The following is a 21,173-nucleotide window of genomic DNA, read 5'->3' on the forward strand; positions in this document are numbered from 1 at the left end:
TTAATCTTGAACAACTTCACAACTCTCTGCTACCTCAAACTGTCCTTAACCTTTTTTTCATCTGAAGAATATTCTCCGAGTCACTTTGAATGCAATTTCTTCATATTTGGGACCCTCTCAACTGCTCTGTGCTACATCTGCTCAAGGATCACAATTTTTGGCCATAGTTGAGCACTTAAAACAGTTCACAAAGCTAGATGTTTGTCTTCAGAAGCCTTTTATAAGTGTCACACCTTTCAGGGTACATCTACAGCCTGTGACACTAGCCACACGGACACGCAAGTGCACTCCCAATGGGCAATGGTGCTTCAGGGTGCAGAGAGACTGCATTTGGATTCATAGGTAGGATTCCCAGCATTAGCCTGCATGCTTCTGTTCCAAATCACTACATGCAATGCACACATATCCAGGGACACCATACAGTCCCTTTGATGTATAGATTTTCTTGTTCTACTTAAAAGGTTTTGAGGCTCTCTTGCTCCAGTAACTTACACAATAAATCCTTTCCCCAGAGTCACGTACTAGAAATCTACTCCTCCTGTATATTTTTCCTGTTGGACCTTTACCTCCTACTTATTTCTTCTGTAACTTTATCAGAGCTGAACAAGTAAACTGAGCTCACTACCTAACCCAGCCTGACAGTCCCCCTGGTTACAGTACTCGGTTTTTAGGTTACCCACCTGGCCTCGTCTAAATCAAAAACAGTTCTGCCTATCACATCACCTGGCTGGATTAAGCGGCGAACATCATCTAGTACTTTGTCCCTAGGAAAAAAAAAAAAAAAAAAAAAAAGGCAAATTGTAATGACACTGTGAGAAATCTTGGTATAGGGTAATCTTGTAGAAGAAATGTGAAGAGGCTTAGGAAATTCTTTTGAAGGACAGGTAAGAAAGAGGACTTCCATGTGCTAATTCCAGGTGAACTTAATTTGTATATATATTTTTCACTGTGAGAAAGCTCCTGCTCCATTCCCATTACAACAAGTTGCCTTTCGGATTAAATGACTGATTCTGTAAAATTTTTATTCTCTACAGTATTCTGGCAAGTTTCATTTATCCCCAGTTCTTCCCAGTAAATGTCAGTCTCCCAGATGGCCAGCCTTGCCCCGTGAGGAAGTATCTGCCATAACTTATAATCCTACTAGTCTGTCTCGTAGTGAATCTTGACACAGGATCTAGCTAATTTCTACTCATTATTAAACTGAAGTTCTCTGATCCCTAAAGATGATCAAATATGGAACACCAGATTGTCTTCTTGACCTTTGCAGCAATCATGTTATGCCCTGAAGCATGATATGATTATGCCCATTTTAGCTGTATGGTTACACATGTTATTATAGTCATAAAAGCAAATCTTTTAGAGCAACAGTGCAAGGAGAAGATCATAGAGTGCTTTTGCCTCTAAATAAGGTTTTTAGCTTTTATATTTGCTGCAGAAAGAATCATTATCTCTCTAGTGGTCAGAAATTAGTGGTCTTCACAAATGCCATTTGATTAGTGTTGATCAACTTTAAAGTTTAGCACAGAATCCACCCTCTTTGGCATCTGCTAGTAATTTCCTATGCCACTAAAAAGAAATATAAAGTCATTGCACACAGCCACACATGGAACAGAAGAAATGGTAGTTATAAGAAAAGTTTCCTCTCCCAGCACAGCTTCAAAATACAGCTTTCCCCTCATCTGAACACCTGGAATAACATAAGAAAAACAGCAGCCTCTATCAGTGTGCCACAGGGGAAATCTGTTTTTATTTCTTTCTGCGTGTTGCATGCCATATATGCTGTCTTCTCCTAGTAGGCTGGACAGCAGGGAGGGAAAGCAGCTTACTTACCTTGTCCCCACTGATGCTCTCTAGCTCATGAGAGACTTCCCAGAAGCAGTTGCACATGCTAGGGAAGGAGGAGAAGCTTCTGGAGGACCCCATGGAGCAGGCAGAGAGCAAGAGGCATAGCGAGAAGGGACACAGCAGGAGAAGGGTAGACAGGGAGATTCCCGAGAACAACTTGACACTGACACACAGCTCCAAGAGAACAGAAAGGATTTTTCCTTAAAAAGCCAGATGGGACCCATTGTTGCACACACTAAAGGTGGATGGATTAAGAGCAAGACTGAAGGCAAAGATGTATCCCAAAAGGACCCAGTCTTCTCCATCTCTAAAATGAGCTTGTTATCATTTGTGTTCTAACAAGGTCACAAATTCACAGCTCATTCTGGGTTTTGGTCCACTAGTAAATTTATGTCAGAGCTGTGACCAGCTTAGAGTCCCATCACATACATAGGTACATTGATACATTTATCAATAACTAGTTTAATCAATAACAATTTGGAATATGAGATAGGGGAGTCTTTATGGATTCACAGAAGCCATAAAAATCACACTCCAAGGTTGCCACTACCACCTTCACCTATGAGAAAAAGAAGGCAACTCACAGACAATTCACAATTCATCCACTGACACACAGAAAGTCCATATCAGAGACAGGAGATAAACCTGCTGATTCCTAATCCTGTTCGTAATCCAGTTAGATACCATTTTCCTTTCCTCAGGAGAAAAACCTAAATAAAGTCATCCTCTGCTGGTTGGCCTATGTCCTTGCAACAAATCACTGGATAGCCCAAAATTTGTTCTATAACTTCCTAAAACATTCAGAGATGTGATAGTCAGAACCTGCAGAAACCAGTTTTGAGCTTGAGAGCTCTCAGTGTGGTAATTATATTAAAGCACAATCACCTTTGAACCCCATACTTGCGCTCCAACATGGACTTGGTGTAAGGAGGTGACTGGTGACCCCAGAAATCAGGGAATGCCAAGTCTTTGTAGTCTGGTATGGACTTAACACATTTAGCCCTAGCTACATAGAAGCGAGGGCTGTGGAATGGGATATCCTCTTGGTGTTTCTCCAGAAGAGTTGTTGCTACTTCTGAGCTTTCCAGCCTCCCTCCAGGACTAGGATTGATCAAGGCCTCCCATTCAGGGCAAAACATTTTTTTGTACCAAGCAGCCTCATTTGGGAGGGGACGCAAGGTAAGCGTGTGACTCCTGGCTGGATCTTCCTCTTCACAGGAGTCTGCATCTTGGGCTGTTTCTACAATGTCTCTCTTTTCTTCACTCAGATCCCATCTGCATTTCTCCTTCTTTGTCCAGCTCTGCAGTGGGACTTTGAAATCCTTTTCCACTGGATCTGGTCCCATCTCTGTGACACTTTGGTTTCTCAATCTATAGTTTGGATGTTTCACAGAAGTAGCACTTGGAATGAAATGAGAGGGAGTAGAGGGAAGACTCTCAGTCCTGTCCTCCAAGCTCTTCTCTTCCTCAGATTCTGATTCAAGCTCCTTTAAATTTAAAAAGCAGAAGAAATTAAAAGAAACTAAAAGACAGATTGTGCCTCCTTCCAGAGGAAACCTTTCAAGGAAGAAAGAGAAAATATTTACAAATCTCCCAAAACTGTACTCATCCAATGAGACAGCCAGAGTAAAAATCAGCCCATGGACCACCTGCCAGAATTTCTTTATCCACAAAACTATTTCAACAGTAGTCCTCAGAAACTAAAAGGATCAGACTGAGTCATCTGGTTGAGTCATCTCCAACCAAAGATGATTGTTCTAACAAATTAGGGAAGATAATTCACAGGGCATTTTTTTTAGAATATATATGTTACAGCAGGGTAAAGAAGGCCAATCTGTCATGTAAAACTCCACCTCTGCCTTCATGCAAGTGTATAAATTAATCCCATTTGGCTACTTATGGTCATAATAAATGTCACAGCATTGTGTCTACGGGATATACATTAAGCCAGTGGTCCTTTCCAGATTCATATTTGAATCACAGCTTTCAGATCTCTTAAATTCCAAGACTTGTTACGAGTGCAATACTCCTCTTCATTTCTTGTCCCAAACTGCAATACAACGATTTGAACTATGCATTTCACTCAGCAGCGCAATCTTCTCCATCACTTGCTTCAAAACACTAGTTGACAGTATTTATTTTCCACATCTCATTCTGATCTTGATACTGCCATTGAAATTGCCAGCAACGATACAAATTATTATCTGACAGATTTCTCATGTGGCAATTCATTTAATAGTGCTTAGTTAATCCATACCCAGCCAAATATGCACCGAACGACATCACTCCCTTTCTATCACTCTTGATTCACACCAATAAACTATAGCAAAAAGCGTAATCTTTGTTTTTCCAGTCCTATAAGACATCTAGGTTTCCTTTTGCAATAGCCTTGTCTAGTTATATCTTATCAGTACTCCCTTGCAAGTATTTCTTAAACTCTTGAATATTCACAACTAAAGGAAGCTACACTATGATAGTACCTGAAAATTATGGGAAAGTTCTGGACACATTGCTTCATATTGTCCAAGCTCTTCCTCTGGCCGGTCAAGCACTGTCCTTGACCTCAATTCGTTCACATCTGTCTCCAAGTCATAATCCTACAAAAGCAGAATTAGAAAAGCACGTATATTAAACATGCCCCACAAGATGACTGTTAAAGTAATATTCTGCATAATACCCTTGATTTCTAATGACGTCATACTCATTTAATGAGTCTTATAACTGTTCTTCTCATACTTCATGAAGGCTGTTAAAGTCATTTTATGGAATAGAAAATAGAGGCACAAAATGAAAGACTTTGTTATGAAAAAGGGGAATTTAATGTTTTGGCATTTGAGTATCTAAGTAGAGATACCATGAAAAGATGGTTTCAAAAAAGCATCAAGACTGAAACTTGAACCTTTTTATAAGCACCTCAGCTTGGGCAGTTTCAAAGTAAGAAACACCAGCAACTACTAGTTATTTCTGAGCACATCATCCATTCCCTTGCATATGTTGCGTAAACCAGCAGGCACAGGTCCTCAAGATGTAATTGGTAACATTCTGATTCAAAGAAGCAATAATCAAATAAATGTATATTTAGCAAGAAAATTCTCAAAGTATATCGAAGCCAAAATTGTCCTCACAGGCCACCAGCAAAATTAGAAAGCTTGACACTTCTACCTTTAATTTAGACAACCACATGGTTTCTCTGAGTGCCTACCAATCAAACTGAAAGGCCCACGTCCATGTCATTGAACTTGCAGGCACCAATTGCTTATATTTTATTTTTACCTCTCAATGCTGCTTATAAAAATCTGTGAAATTCTTGCCCAATCCATCTTCTATACTCTCCAACTTTCTTGATATTTTTATATGAAAAAAAGCTTTTTAGATCTCAACCATCAGCAAATCAAGGATAAGAACATCTAAAACTTTCACAGTTGAAGGCAACTATGCATTGATGTGCAACCTCCTCCATATCAGATATGAGAACCAAAACCGAACTGTGTCAAGCATTCGGTCATTGCATAAGAAATCAGGAAAAGATGGGGCAAGAGAGAAGGATGGAGACGTGGTATTCATGACTGGTCATTACGCTACAGCATTATTCAAATAATTCAACATGTCACTAGTTAGCATGCCCCACCAAATGCCACCAAAGGAGTGATTTGCTCCTGATAAATAGACTCATTTCTGAAGCTGCTATCAAAAGAAAAAAAAAATTGCCTGAATGCAAAAGCATCCATGGCATTTCAAACCCTGAGCCACACTTATATTGCAAAACAGAGCTTGAACTGCTGTTTGAGCCTAGTTGAAAAGGCAATGAAGAGCTGCACAGAGTATGAGGTCAGTTTAAAAGGATTTGCCACTAATAGCATAATAACGCATAAGCAGCTTCAAACTTGCTGAAGATTTGGGTTGAGAAGGATAGATAGTTGATGTGATGATTTTGATTTTCATAGGACTGTCTGAACAGTTACTGATGGAAGTGCAGAGCCAAGTTTCAGCTTGGTTGGTATTACCAGTATGCATGGATGTGTGTTACGTAGCTCTAAAAATGTTGGTAAATCACATCAATACCAGGAATCATTGTGCAAATGATATCTCATCCACGAAAGGTAAACTGAAAGTTCATTATCCATTCCCTGCTTACTTTCCCTTTAGAAAGATTTGTCATGGGAGATACATGACCAGCACACCAGACAAATAGTACTGAAAACTCATATTCAGAGCAAGCTCTTAGGCAAAAAAAATCCCCTGCTCACATCTACTTGGTAAATTCTTATGAATAATGAAATAGTTCAGAGGCATATAGGATCTGTTTCTGAATGAATAACTAATTAAAGAAGGAGATAAATTCACTATGAACCTTATTCCTAATGAGCTTCTTGACGAGCTCCAACATTCAGATAAAAACAACCAGACAGGGGCAAGTTAGGACACTGAGTTAATGTGTTGGGGGTTTTTTTTGTTTTTACTTTCTTTTTCATTGGGTGACATCAGTTTAATACTTGAGCAGAAAAAGACAGGGCAAGTAATGAAAACGCCCTTCCACAGAAGTCTCAATCATATCCAATTAGACTGTATTTGCAACTTCATTTCTTTAATTTGCCTTCCCAAACCACTTTATGTGGATCAGTCTTATTAGCAGCATTCACTATTTCACATTTGTGTATGTGCTTGTATGTATTTTCACAACAAAAATTGCACTCTCATCTTCAGCTGGTAGGGTTTGTTTTGCCAGTTATGTCATGACAGGGAGAGTGCAAAGGGAGAAGTCAAAAAAGTATTAAATAATTCATTGTATTATTTGTCTGCGTGCAGCAGTAAATAAAGAAGGAATATAAGTTCTTAAACCACAGTTGTGGTTTAAAAGAACTAACCTTTTTCTTAGGGTAGATACACAGCCCAAATATGTTCTGATACGGGAAGAAAAAGAGGGTTAATCTTTCCTAGGTGGTAATTCAGTTTCCCCTGTTAAGTGCCATTTCTAGTCTACACCTAGAGGAATCAAAGATCCATCATTTATCCCTGACTGTGCATGTGATTCTAATAGTCACTGGCCGGTCTCTCTGCAGGAACAGAGAAGTCACCAAACCCGCACCATCCTGGGCAACAAGCATGGCAATTAATAAGATAAATGCAGGGGACTCTCTTCAGTGAAAGTCAGTGCTTTCTCTTTTTCTTCTTTCAAGTATCCTTCTGTTATTCATGTAGCGTATTTATGTGGGACCACATGTATGTCTACATTCGCTGCTTAGACAGCTTATTAGGATATCAAAATGGACAATGAAAAGTTTTATTTTCCAGTACATAGATGATTAAGGAAACTATGGTTCATATACCTACTTCCTCCTTACTCTCCACATCCTCATTATCCAGGTCTTTTTCATCCTCTTCCTCTCCATCACTTTCATAGTCACCTGCAGAAGTAGAAAAGAAGTAGAGGCAAAGGCGTACAACCTAATAATCCCTCTCAGGCCCTCCACAGAAATACATGCAATCTCTTCTATGTGTCACACACGCCTTCAAACTACAACCCATCACAACCCTGATTAAAGCAGATCCCATTTGTTAATCTAGTATAAATGAATTTGGCACTAAATCTCCCACTTTTTAAAGCTCTGTTCTCTTGGACTTGAGTACTGCCTTTCAAAACCATGGCAAATATCACCATGATATGGATCCAACTCATATTACAAAGCAATACAGAGATTTTCCGCTTGGCTGCAATGATATTACAGGATGCTCTTAATCTATATTATCTAGATTAGGGTGTTTTACTGTTATCATCATTATAGTATTTGAGCACCTTCCATATGAAACTGAAAGCAACAGAGAAATTGCTTGTGTGTATCAGGGAGTCTGCTGTTTCTCCTTTTCTGTGGAGTGCCTATCCTGCCTGTGCTTAAGTCCTGCTTTTCAGCAAGCGCTCACATCTTTTACTCATGCAGCGTGACTGCTATCTGCTTTTATTTTAGAAAGGAAAAAGGATAATACTTCTTGTAATTCTTCACTGAAAAAGCTGCAGGGCAGCGTTGCCCCCACAAACAGTCATGCACAGGCACAACTCTCTCTCCTTCTGTTGTTATTGTAGAGCAATGGCGTCTCCAGCCTCTGCCGTGCCCACTCTGTTCCATTATTTTTTGGATAATAGAAGGATTTTTTTTTTCCTTGCTCCTTTTAATCTTCTCTCACTTATTCTCCACACAGAACCTCCAAGCTTCAAGAAGACCTGGAAGTAGTTTCATCTCTGCTGAGTGACACTGTAGGCCATCAGATTAATTTTAACTGTAAACCTCAGGACTAGGCTGCCAAGACTCCCTTCCCCAGATCCCACATTTAGTTCTCATGTCATGCTCCTTTTCCTCCTACTGAAGTCACCCTTCAGCCATTTACCTTCAGATCCCTCACATGGAGGTTCAGCCTTGGCATTCCCAGGAAGAGGGAAGAAATAGGAGCTTCTTACTGTCACCACAGGCAGAGACGCCTTGGGGTAGCACTTTCTCAGAATCTGAGTCACAGTGGTTATGATAGGATCCAGAGTTTTGCAAGTTAAACAGTCCTAAGAACCAAAGGAGAACAATGTTAAGGATTGTCTCTTACAATTGTCCTGCCTATTACACGCAATCCCCCAGAGCAGAGACACTCTTCTGATTGACATATGAAATCTTTATATTTATGGCTTCTTCCCCCCCCCCCCCCTTTTTTTTTTTCCTCTTTTTTCTTTTCTCCTTTTTACCATTAAAGAAATATGCCTGGAACAGCAAGACCTCAAGTTCTTGCAGTCTATTTCTTACAGAAATGCAGGCTATCATGCACCTCAGGGGCCTTCCATTGATGCATGTCATTTAGAAAACAAGCTAGCTCTGCTCTAAGATGTTATAGTCAGGCTATACTGAAGGAAGGCATGATAGTAGCATAAGCTAAAATATCCTAGCTAACATAGGTACCAGTAGCAGTGAAAAGATATGTTCTTTAATATGGATTAAAAAAAATCCTTCAGGGAGCTCATGTATACGTTTCAGCTCCCAACACATGCCAAAATCTGTGCTTCTGCATCTTCACCACAACTATACCCAGAGCTATCATACCAAAACTAACACAGGTAAGCTAGCACAGTTACACATTATTTCACTGTACTTAGTGTACACAATGTATACTCAAAGAGAGCATTTCATTGTACTCTATATGGTTACGCATTAGGCCCAATAGTTAGTCTGAAAGAACGCTATATATTACTTAGACATAAAATACTGAATTCCTGCTGTATCCTAAATTTTCTACTCCTATAATCTAGAGTAGGGAACAGAAGCATAAGGAGTTATGAGAGCCCAGATGTACTTTGAAGACAGAACATTTTTGTATTTTATTACCATGCTATGCAAGTGAACTCCTTGGTCTTTTGTTGCAAGGAGAGCACTGTCCCTGCCCCCTCAAAACTAAAAGCAAAGACCCCCTAGGAGGTCATAGTAGGTGCGTGTCTTCGATATAACAGAGATAGGGAGTATGGATAAGCAAATTACAGCTGTTGCACAAAGGTGAAGTTGCTTAAAACTGACAGATGTGATGCTCAGAAAACCAAGCCTTCAGGTTTCCCCACATACAGCGCATCTATACCACAGCCTCCGTCAGACTGACTAAAGTGTAGTACCCTACCTAAGTTCACAAGTTGTACCATGCCTATCAGCATGTTATCTTTAATGGCTTGGCGCTAAGACTTAGCTCATCAGAACAGGAATGCAAGTCAAACAAGCAGCATGAATGTTCTATAAGGCAAAAGAAGAATATTACAATATGTTCTAATACCATTTAATATTTTTGCATCCCTTCAGCACAGATAAAACAGAACATCCCAGAGGGCAGAATAGATACTTTGTGACATTGTCTGAGAGCCCATAGTTAGGATTTGGGCTGGACGAAAAAGAAAAAATATTCAGCAGAACCAGGAAGATGACCAAAGAACATAACAAAGTACTTCATTATAATCAGGAACGGGAAAATGGCTGTATTGGGTTTTTTTTAGTTGTACGGGATTTTATTGTTTTCTCATGTATGATTGAACGGCATTATAAGATTCAGTGGGATTAACCAGGATTCCTGTAGGAAGGCTAGAATAATCATCTAAAGCTGACATGCTTCCAAGACTCACTACAAGAATCTTAATATGTATTTCTAGATCTCTGGCTGTTAAGGAACAAGAGGGAGAGAAAAGACAATTTTGAAAGCATCTCCAAGGAAAGTTTTATTGTGGTTAGAGCAAACACCAAGGAGAACTGGTTTCTATTTCCAGTTTTTCAATTTATTCACTCTTTTGCATGGTATTTGGGTGCCTTTGTTTGCTTGTTGTTAAAGGAAAAATAAGAAAAGTTTTTCTACATGTGGGAACACAATAACATTCTTGAACATTCTTACTATAATTTACTAAAACTGTTCTGTTTTTACTAGAACAGCAAACACGGGAGTATATAAATGCCTGCCTTGGGTCAGCCATCTTAATTCACTGCCAAGTGAGTTGAGATAGTCAAGAACAAGGCATGTTCATCCAGACAATGAACTTCCACACATGGAGTTATTCAATGATGCTGTTTGAAAGTCATATTTTTCTTTATAGAAAATTAGCTTACAAGTGCAAACAAGCCTTCAAATACCTTACAGGGAATTTGTGGGACTGTTTTCATTACTGTTCATAAAGTGCTCTCAGATTTCAAGATAACAGAGTTTACAGATGACTGAAAAAATATTCCATTACTGTATTGAAAAAGCCTTTTTTTACTGACACCTGAGAAACAGACAGGAGACTGCTTTGTATGTGTATAAACTATCCCATTTATTTTGTGGCAGGATATTGTGAATGAGGGAAGAGAGTGAATCCTTAGCTCAGAAAACCCACGTAAAGCTAACCTGAATTCAGGGGATCTGCTTTTTAGCCTCTACACTCAATCTTTTCTTTACTGAATCTGGAATAGTCCAGATATTATGATACTTATGTGCTGTATACAAAAAAGGAGGATTCAATATGACAGTAAGGCAAAAGATAGTGATGCTAATGGATGCTACTACTGGGAAATATACAGTGGAGCATAGGATATTGTTATCCTAGAGTAGACCCTAGTACAGGAAGGCTGAAGAGAAACCAGGCGAGCTTAAGAAATCAGATGGATAAGTGATACAATAGGAAAATAACATTCCATGCACCAGTCTCTCCTAAAGCGGATACAAAGCTGTTTTCTTGTCTCGGAGTAGGGAGCTCTGTCACTGCACACAAAGCCAGCCAGTTGCTACAGTGAATCATTTAACTGCCATGAACGTCTAAGCAGAGCTATGAAAAAGGAGCAAGAAAGTGCTTCCTTTTCACAAATGATTTCATTATCTAAAGTTATTTTTCATTCCAGGTAGGAACGGAACTCAAAATATCTCTAAATTCTCCTCAAATAAAGTAGTAGCCACTTCTCATCTATGTAAGGAGACAGTCTTTGAACTACTGGCTCTTCCTGTAAAGACATAAGCTTAAGGGCTACTAAAAGCTCAGGTATTTCAGCTGTCCATCAGCCCATACAATAAGCAGCTGGAGAGGTTTCAACTGAAAACCAGCCTTATAAATAGGAGTTCCACTAGAGGCTGTTAAAACGAACCCATCTTGGCAAAACTGCTTCAATCTGAATAGATGAAAAAAAATTTAAAAAATTTAAGCAGAACTTTTCTAGCCAGCTTTTAACACCTTTAAAATCTCATTAGTTGCTCAGAATTTGGTCAAGGCTAATCACCACAGCCAGCAAATTCCTAAAGGCACTAAAATATTGTCTACACACACAAAGAGCCATTGCTTTCCCAAGAAGGAGTTGTTTGTCTTGCCCTGTCTCTTTCTCTCTTCCTACAGCCTGCAGTTCCTCTCAGGAGGATAAATTTCCCATTTTCTGTCTACTATGAAGATTATGAAGATTTTAGTAGCAGCAGCTGCCTCTACCTCAGATCAGAGTAAGGAAGAGCATGAGTGAGACTTTCTAGGGCTGCTAGATTGCTCTTGACACCTCATGTCTTGGAGAGACACTGTAAGACTGACAATATCCCAAAGAAGTGAGGGAACATCGAGCTTTGAATTTATTGACCTTGGCAATTCCCCTTCCAAGATCTCCCTAGTAGCACACAGTAGAAAAAAAAGCAAACTGGAGGCCCCTGAAGCTGTCATTTCCGCTCCACTTCTAACCTTTGGAAGGATTAGAGTTATCAGTGTTCACTGGAGTCTTAGTGTGTCATTTCCCATTTGTTCACCCAAGGTGACCCCACGTTTGCACTTTCCATGTGGTTGCTCCCAGGCTGAGCTATCAGGAGATGTTAGCTCTGAAAGCAACGTGGGCTGTAGAAGGCTCTTGAGAGGGAATGAGCTGAGATCTACCCTCAAGCAGCTGTTGCCACTCACCCTATTCAAGTTTCTGCAGACCAGGGACTTGTCATTAACAGAGGCCAAACTCCCTTTAAAGATCTGCTGGGCCTGGCCATCTCATCCCATCTGAAAAAGTGGTCAATTCCTTATGAGGACAATGAAATAAAAAAACTCTACCAAGCTACCATCTACTATTAGTAAAAAATATCTTTCAGTCACAGGAGAATTGTTCATGACAGCGATGGGAACAGTGAAGAAGCAAATACACTGGATCATAGAATCATAGAATGCTTTGGGATGGAAGGGACCTTTAAAGGTCATCTAGTCCATCCCCCCTGCAATTGGCAGGGACGTCTTCAAATAGATCAGGTTGCTCAGAGCCCCATCCAGCCTGGCCTTGAATGTTTCCACAGATGGGGCATCTACCACCTCTCTGGGCAATCCGTTCCAGTGTTTCATCACCCTCATCATGAAAAATTCTTTTCTTGTGTTTACTCTAAATCTATCCCCCTTTAGTTTAAAACCATTACCCTTTGTCCTGTTGCAGCAGGCCTTGCTAAAAAGACTATCCTCATCTTTCTTGTAGGCCCCCTTTAAGTATTGAAAGGCTGAAATAAGGTCTCCCCGCAGCCTTCTCTTCTCCATCATAAGGCAATGGATTTTCTGGAGGAGAAGGGGACAGGTTTTTCATACTGTCTGTGATGGTGCTAGAATAAGATAATGCACTGGCCAGTGAGAATGACAATGGAAACATGCCTTGTGGAATCACATGGGTCAAGAACTGAAGGTTTCTCCATAAGTGACTTTTCCAAAGAAGCCTAAGGAAGCATGTTGGTGAGAGACTTGGAAGAAACCGTTACTCTTCTGTACCTGCCCTTTCTATACCTTACAAGGGATCCCATCCTCAGAACCATGTGATCTTTCTTGATGGACCCACATTAATGTTTCACAAGATTAAAACTGGACCTCCTGAAAAACAGTTTATGGATGTTGCTCATTAGCAAAGGCCTGGATAAATCGACACTTTTTTGTGTAAGAGACCGATTAGGTGGAATTATCCATCTGGATACCTGAAAGGAAACATCTCATGGAACACCTAAGCAACTCTTCTGTGGAGACAGCGCACTGTTCTTTGGGAGAGGAAGTCCAAGCAGACAGAAGGATTCACAGGGAAGGAGAAAAAAAAAAACATTTAAAAAAGCCTGAACTACAATTCCCCTGAGGCTCACTAGGAATTAAAATTAAACTGGAACATTTCAGCTTTTCTGAAGTACTAACCATGAAAAAGTCAATACTTTTTATTTTAACATTATATAACATATAAATGAAAAAAAGATAAATTCAGGATAAAACTATGGAATTTCCTGCACTGTGAGGCAGAACCCAGCACTAACTACCAATCCATCTCACTTAAGCACAAAAGCACCATTTACCTGTACACTTGTGAAGAGAATCTCCATACCCCGGGAACCAAGGAAAGTCTCCCTGCCCAGCTGGATGTTGGTGATGTGCTTTAGGCAGAGCAGGAGACCCCTGCGAATATAAATGTAGTTGTTGGAGACATCCTTGTGATGCCAGTCTTGATAGAGTCTCAACAATCCACCCAGGTAGCCTCTGTTCACTGCCCGTCGGCTGTTAGACTCTGAAAATGAAGAGAAAAGACTGAATTAAACTCTTTCCACTACTCACACTGTTTGACAACCACATGGCTACTCAGTGCTCAAACTCGGACTTTAACACCTGCTCATTCTTGCTTAATGGTCTCAGCTTAAAAAAAAAAAAAAGATTTTTTTGTTTTGTTTTTACACAATTTAGGATGTTGTAATTTGCTAAGCATGAGCTAGGCTCTTGGAATTGTACATGAAAAAAAATGAAGCAGTCTCTCTCCTGTCTAAGTGGAAATGGTTGCTCCAGAACCCTGCAGATGAACCAAGCCATGGGTGGGGAAAGAGCAGAGCCCATATCTCCTTTCAAGTGCTAATAAACTTAATTCCAATTGCAGTACCATAAGAGTTCCTGAAACTAAAGCAGCTCCTGAGGAGTGAGAAAAGCTAAAGAATGATAAGATTAGTCGACAGCATGTCATACAATCTTCACATAGTGCTGTACTTCAGTCCTGAGAGAACACCTTGCTGAGAACAACAAATCCAGAAACCTTTTAGTTGTACAATCCTGTCACAGCCAGAAAAATTATGTTTAACTTCTAAATGTATTCCCACAAATACCTGTATAACAAAAGCCATGAATCAAATTATTCTGGAAACCCACAGTATTTAAAAATTAACAAAACACCAGTATGAGCAACAGCACTTTGGGCTTCTTTGCTTGTTGCTTTCTGGTTCCGAGATTTTAAAGGTCACATTCAGGTCATGTTTAAAGGCTTTACAGCACAGACAAGAAAATAAACAATGTATTTAAAAAAAATAAGCTTTATAAAAATATAAGAGGAAAGCTGCAATGTTTCCTTAATCACGTAGCTTTGGGATATCAGACTAAAAGGAGAAGATTATAAAACTTGTGATAAAATACAAATTCTGCTGAGTATTCTAAAACACATCCCTTCACCCACTGCGTTCCTTGCCCTGCCCCACAGGACAAACATGAAGCCATACCAGACTCAATGCTCCCTCCCTTCAAACCAACGCTGCCTAAACATATTTTCCTGACTGGTCCTGACATTCCTTGCTGTGACACACATTAGAAGTTGTCAGGAGCTCAGTAATCAACCAAGAGGCCAGGTAGCATACATAAGACTGGAACTCAGCTCCCTGAATACCAATCAGCATTTGCAGCTCACAACAGATGGCTCTTGGTATGGGTTCTCCAGAGCTAGTAGGCTCCAGTTCTCCAATTCATTTCCAATTCATTAAACAAAGTGCCAGAGCCTCTCGCACCTGGAACGTTAAAGTCATCAGTGGAGATTTACAGGACAGGAGAAGAAGCTAGAGGTTAAGAGAGAGAACAGAAAGGGGTAAGATGCTGCATGAAGAAAATCAGTAACAAGGGAAGCCATGGAGAGAGTAACCAGGAGGTAGCGAGTAGGCAGCAAACCTCTGTCCAAGTGATGAAGTAGATAGAGGTATTGGAAAGGGGAGGAAGTCGCCCAAGTCTGCTCTCTGCAGTACATTAACAAACTCTTAACCTGGAGAAGGGATTGGAGGGTAGCTCTGCTACCTGGTCTTGTCCTGCAATTTTCTCTACCATTGGCAGCACAAGGCAGGCAACAAACAGCACCCCCAGACCAGTTTGTCTACTCATTTTAATCCTGCTCTGCACCTTCACACCACCCACTGGTCTCACAGCTATTCCTAGTCTCCTGCAGGCCTGCAGTCCTCTCTAGCACTTCATCCCCTTGTTGTTAACCATCTCACACTAGCTCTGCCAGTACATCTTGTATTTCGGGGCTCAGTGGTTGTCAGCATGTAGAAGATCATCCTTCTCCTTTGACCTTCACTCTGTTTCTTTTTTCTATTTTACTTTTGGCAAGAAAACTTTAATTGCTTGACAATCCTTTATCAATCCCAATTATTTTATTCATGATTTCCTGTTAATCCTCAACCAGCTGTCATGTTTACTAACCTGCAGGATGACTAACCCCTTAAATCAGTCAGTCTTCCTTGAAGAATTACTCAGGAAGCTCTGTAAAAGTCAATAAGTATATAAAACATGACAAGAAGAAGAGAGTCAGGCAGTGTAAGGTAGGGACAATTTGGATCAGACTCCGAGCTTCCCTGAACTGTTCAGAGGCAGATGAAATTGGACTAGATCTAGGGATTTATAGCCCCTAGCATTCAGTGCTTGAAGTCTAAGCTTTCTGTGTCAATGTCAATAGGACAAGGGAAATATTGGAAAGCACTGTGGGTAGAGCTGCTTGGGAAATTTATTTAAAAACAAGAGGAAAAAAAAGGATTCTCATAAAATGTGTTTGCAATGTTTTCCTCATGTCTTTCAAGACAGACTTCCATGTTTGTATCCCAGCTCCACAGGGACCAGAACATACAGCTGTCCCATGCCTCAGTTTTATCACTGGATGAAAAGCATGGAGGAAGACGAGCAAAATAACTTTGCTATTTGTTTCCTCTCATGTTTTCTGTAGTACTTATCACCTTTAAGATCAAAACAGTCCCTTTGAAAAGTGAAGCCGACATAGTCTGTTCTGCAAGGAGGAAATGGAAGAGGCAGGACTATAGTTCCCTCAGCACTTTGATCAGAAGCAATGACAATTATTTGCTGAAGGGGCAAAAAAAACCCATTCATTTTGTTTCTCCTGTCTGATTTCATTGATCTTCCCCTGCTCTCCTGTGTTGTGTTTTTCTTATTTTTTTCTTCCATTTTTTCAGTTTTATAGTCAATAAAGTAGCAAATAAATGAAGGAGGAAATATGCCAAGATCTCCAGAAGGCAGAATGGAAAAAGGCGGCCTCCCCACCTGTCTGTGTCTGTTGGTCTCTCCATCTAGGGATGCACTTGCATAGGTATCTATCTATATTTTGGCACAAATACAGATGGTGGAAATGAATCATACAGGTACAAGCAGCACTGCACAGATTTTAAGGCAGCAAGAACCCACTCCTCCTGGAGTGACTATGCATGATCTGTGTGGCAAGAGGTAAAATGTCCTATGCCTTTTGACCCTTTTGCTGTTATTCTTTCGTTAGTCCCTTTCCTTCTGCCTGAACATGCCCAGTGTTCAGTGGAATTGGAAGTTCTTCCACGCAGCTTTCAGAAGTGCTCAGGGATGGTGCTTCCTATTTTGATTTATGCTTGGTCCATCTTCCTAATCATATTATGGCATCTCTGATAGGGGAGCACTGTCTTCATTATCTTCCCCAAACCTGTCACTGGCATACTATTTTCTTTGCAAGAGTTTCAATTCTACCTGCTGAGGCTGGGATGGGTGATAAGGGAACGCTCAACGTCGCCTTAGTTTCCCGCGCTTCTAGAATTGACCCTCCACTTCTGGCTTCCAGGGCAGTGCTGCCAACCAGTGAAAGTTTAAGCACTGCAGCACAGAGTATCTGGCCTGAATAATCTGTGCAGTTAGCCAGAAACATTTGATGTGGATTCATAGCCAATATGTGGAAGCATCAAATGGTTAAAGATACATCTCAATTAGCAAGGGGATCACACTACAAAGAAATCCCCAGTTTTGACAGAATTCTGGTCTTGTGTTGAGGGACAAGGACAGACTCTAAAGCCAAGGTTTCATGCTAGTAGATAAAAGTCTCATGACTGCCAGTGTTTCTGTGGACACTTCTGAAGCCCTCCTCGCATTCCAGTCCCCTTTGAAGTGTCTGCCAGGAACACAGGGACCACTGGAAAACACGCAGCATATTTAATCACAAAACTGAATTACAGTCAACCTGAAATATGATGAGCAATGCACTGCTTACCAGGCAGAACAAAGAGATATTTATCTTTCTGTCTATCTGCTTAAATCTCTTTGTTGATACCACTCAGCTGATTCATTATGCCAAGAACATACATTGCTATAGTTTGGAGATAAGAATGCTCTGCTAAATTAACCCTATGGCCCCTAAAGGAGCGAAAGGAATAAGAAAATCTCCAACTTCCCCACTCTGCTCTAGTGATTGCCTCTTGGGAATAAAAGATGCAAAATAACTCCTAAAGCAAAGAGAAAACAGCTATTTTATTCAGTCATTGAGGGGCCATTTTTGCTAGGAGATAAGCATGAGGATTCCCAGTAGAAACAAAATGAATCATCCCCATGAAGAAACCTAGTCACCCATCAAGTGCTGGGATAAATTCAGATCCAGTGGGCTCTACAGCTCCAGCAAGAAGCTGGTATTAGCTCAACTCTTGTTGGAAGCCAGAAGACTACTCTAATTGTGCCCTGTAAACTTCACAGAGTCCAGGCATTTATTTAACCATTTAGGATAGATGAACAACACTGGCACAAAGGTAAAGAACACAGGCAGGATTTGCTAGCAACTACAAGTGCCATGTTTTGCTCCTAGACCAGGAATCAGCCACAAGCTTAGCTTCAGGACAAGAACAGCTCATTCTTTCTACTCCAAAAATATTTGTTTTAGTTTCAGGTGTTGGCCAATTCAGTGGCAGTCTTACAAACTGTATTATGACATGGTGATTCTTCTCTAGTTTGCCTTTGTTACATTGTTCATACGTAAAAATAAAGACAGACCAAGCCAGCCCCTTTCAAAACTTTTGAACTAACCCCAGAAGGAAACTGATCTTCAATAAGGTTACCTTTTTCTCCTTTATTTTTCAGTTTCACAGCATATTCTGGTTAGAACTCAACAGAAAGCTGGAAATCCACAAAAAATACTTTTTGCACAAAATGTCCAGCTTGATTTTTCCGACCAAAGTTGTTTGAAAGAGTTCAAATAAGGATGCTAGAATTTGGAAGTCTTCCTCAAATTCAGCTACTGAATTTTCTGAAGCCAGATCATCACTGGAGGCACAAACACTGCCCATGCCAAGACAAAGGCAGTAAGCAATCGCTATCAAGGATGTCAACAGAGAATAATGCAGCTCCTCGACACTTTGGTTCAATTATACACGCCCTGAGGAGCAAAACAGTGGGAAGCTGCCATGCCCCAGGAGATGAAACCAACCTTTTTCTCTGGAGCACCGAGTTACTTTCAGTTTGGGATATGTCTATGAATGAAGAGCAGTCTTGGGGAAGGGAATATAAAGGACATTAAAAAAAATATCCCCCCCCTCCACCCCCCGAAGTGGCTCTTCTCAAAGAGATAAATTTAAAAATATAGAATCAAGACTATTTGCATTCTGAAATTCAGGAAGAAAGGACAGACACAGAACTTGTTTTAGGTGATTCTGAAAGGAACTATTTGAAAAATTCAACTCTGATCACAATACCCTATAAGTTGCGATGACAGATTTGGGGCCAGACTGATAATGGAGTTTGAATACAGAGGTAGGTAATGAAGCCTTAAACTAATTGTGAGAAATGGGTACCTGGCAAAATATTAGGCAAATCACAAACATTGTGCTGTTGGCTACAGGAACTGACATGGTTTAACCATAGGGTTATTTTTACGCAAGATCAGAGACCTACGTCATTAGATCTGTTGCAAAGCATTATGAATTCAGACATAGAGGGTGCAGGCCTTTCAGAAACCATAATCTGCTTATGTGCTAGAACATCGCTTTCTGTTCCTCACAGAGTTACTTGCCCCTCCTTGATGCCAGCATAAAAGGAAAAGAATGACACTGATTATTTTATCCCACAAGCCACAAGACATAATCCTTATGCTTTGATGAAAAAAAACCAGCATATGAAAGGTTAAATCAAGGTTAGTTGATGAAAGATGAGGAAGAAAGAGCAGGAAGTGAGAGATGAAAGGCTGGGGGAAAAAAGGAAGGCAAGAGGATAAAGAAGACAAAAGGAGGAAAGAAAAGATATAGAAAGAGAGGGGAAAGGCCATCAGCAATAACTGCTGTTTGCACACGGAATTGTCTTGATGAAATAAGCGTGATCAGGGGGTCACCACAACCTGTCTTTTTAAATTGCTCATTACAATTTTACTGGGCAAGCATTGCAACAAGGGCCCTGCCTATTTCCCTAGCCCTTTCCTTCAACATCCGTTGAGCAAATGCCTCCGAGATCAGCTCTAGCTAATTTCCTTAAAGACATGCAAGCTGTTAATTCTGGGAAGTACAGATAGTCAGGAATAATAAATACAACAAAAATTAGATTAAAATAACCTGCTGATAAACAAATTACTCACCAAAAATAAATATTGGATTAAGCACTGGTGGGAGCAGGGATCCCTATAATAACATCGCCATCATGTGGCTCGAGGTGCAGAGCAGCAGTGTCCAGTTCGGGCCCTCACACTGCCTTCAGCCTCCAAACCCCTAGATATGCACTTGTCTGCATTTATATATCAGGTATCCAGTTTTTTTCCACTCCCCCAAAACTGGGAATGGTTTGCCTGTGTTGGGTTTTGTTTTGTTTTTTGTTTTGTTTTGTTTGTTTTTTTTTTTTTTTGGGGGGGGGGGGCGGAGAGAGGCTCCAGCTGGGGTATGGCCCCTCCACACCTGGGCCTCTTGCAGGCAAAGGAGATCTTAGTGATGAGCTCCCCAGGCCTTAAGACAGAACTGGAGCAAGACACAAAGACAGATGTACAGAGGAGAAGAAGTAGAACAAAACCAAAGGAGGCTGGAAGAGTAGCAGGTGTACCCTGGGACCGAAAGAAGAAACTCCGAGCAGAATGCTGTGCCTCATCCCACCTCACCTATAGCTATCAGTATCTACCCCTCCATCCCCACCCTGGGCAGTAGCAAGCATCTAGAAATTGAAGAAAGAAGGATGGACAGGTGTAACACTGGAAATCTTGACTGTAGCATCCAACAGAAAAGACTCCTGATGCTCTTTAGAACTTCAGCACCATTATAGATATTTACTAAGCAACAAGTTCAGCCTGTATAATAATGTAGCTCAGTCAGAGGGAGTTAACAGCACGGTGGAGAGACAAGAGATATAAAAAAAAAAACCAAACCAACAAACAAACAAACAGCCAGCAAGGCGATGGAGGAAGGACTTGCTACAAGCTGTTTCTTGCCTGCCCATCAGCAAACATCTTCTCTATAACCGTAATCTGAGCTTCCGCTGACAGAAAGATGCAACACTGTCGTTAGAGGGACCTAAACTTCTATTCCACCATTATTCACCACCTCTATGACTATCACTGATTTCTACCATGTACAGGGCAACAGCACAACCAAAGTCTCTCTCATCTTGCACTGGGCTTCCAAGCATTTCTTCCCTGATGAGGATGAAGCACAAGTTTGTAGTGTGCCATCACTTATTTCTTTGGACAATCTTGTACTTTTCCCTCTGAAACACAACGGCAACAATTTCCCAGGTACAGCTGGAGTAGTAATTTTTTCTTACACTGATGCCTTCTTTCCTGGCAGATCTTGCTTCTTGCAGCTACAGAATCATAGAATCATTA

The 21,173-nt window shown here is 40.6% G+C and overlaps 1 protein-coding gene across 1 annotated transcript in view; it reads right to left on the reverse strand.

Annotated features, from left to right (window-relative positions):
• AGBL1 (AGBL carboxypeptidase 1) overlaps positions 1–21,173 on the reverse strand; it is a 295,756-nt gene that overhangs the window by 219,780 nt on the left and 54,803 nt on the right. Inside the window, exons 7-12 of the mRNA XM_087743738.1 lie at positions 13,645–13,853; positions 8,227–8,392; positions 7,177–7,250; positions 4,326–4,442; positions 2,731–3,332; positions 681–764 (exon numbers count right to left, since the gene is read on the reverse strand). Of these exons, the coding sequence (XP_087599864.1) occupies positions 681–764; positions 2,731–3,332; positions 4,326–4,442; positions 7,177–7,250; positions 8,227–8,392; positions 13,645–13,853 (1,252 nt within the window). The remainder of the gene's footprint in view (positions 1–680; positions 765–2,730; positions 3,333–4,325; positions 4,443–7,176; positions 7,251–8,226; positions 8,393–13,644; positions 13,854–21,173) is intronic.

Source organism: Nipponia nippon, unplaced genomic scaffold (genome assembly GCF_047370975.1).
Source record: "Nipponia nippon isolate SJK-2023a ecotype South Korea unplaced genomic scaffold, ASM4737097v1 scaffold_9, whole genome shotgun sequence".
Classification (NCBI taxonomy): domain Eukaryota; kingdom Metazoa; phylum Chordata; class Aves; order Pelecaniformes; family Threskiornithidae; genus Nipponia; species Nipponia nippon.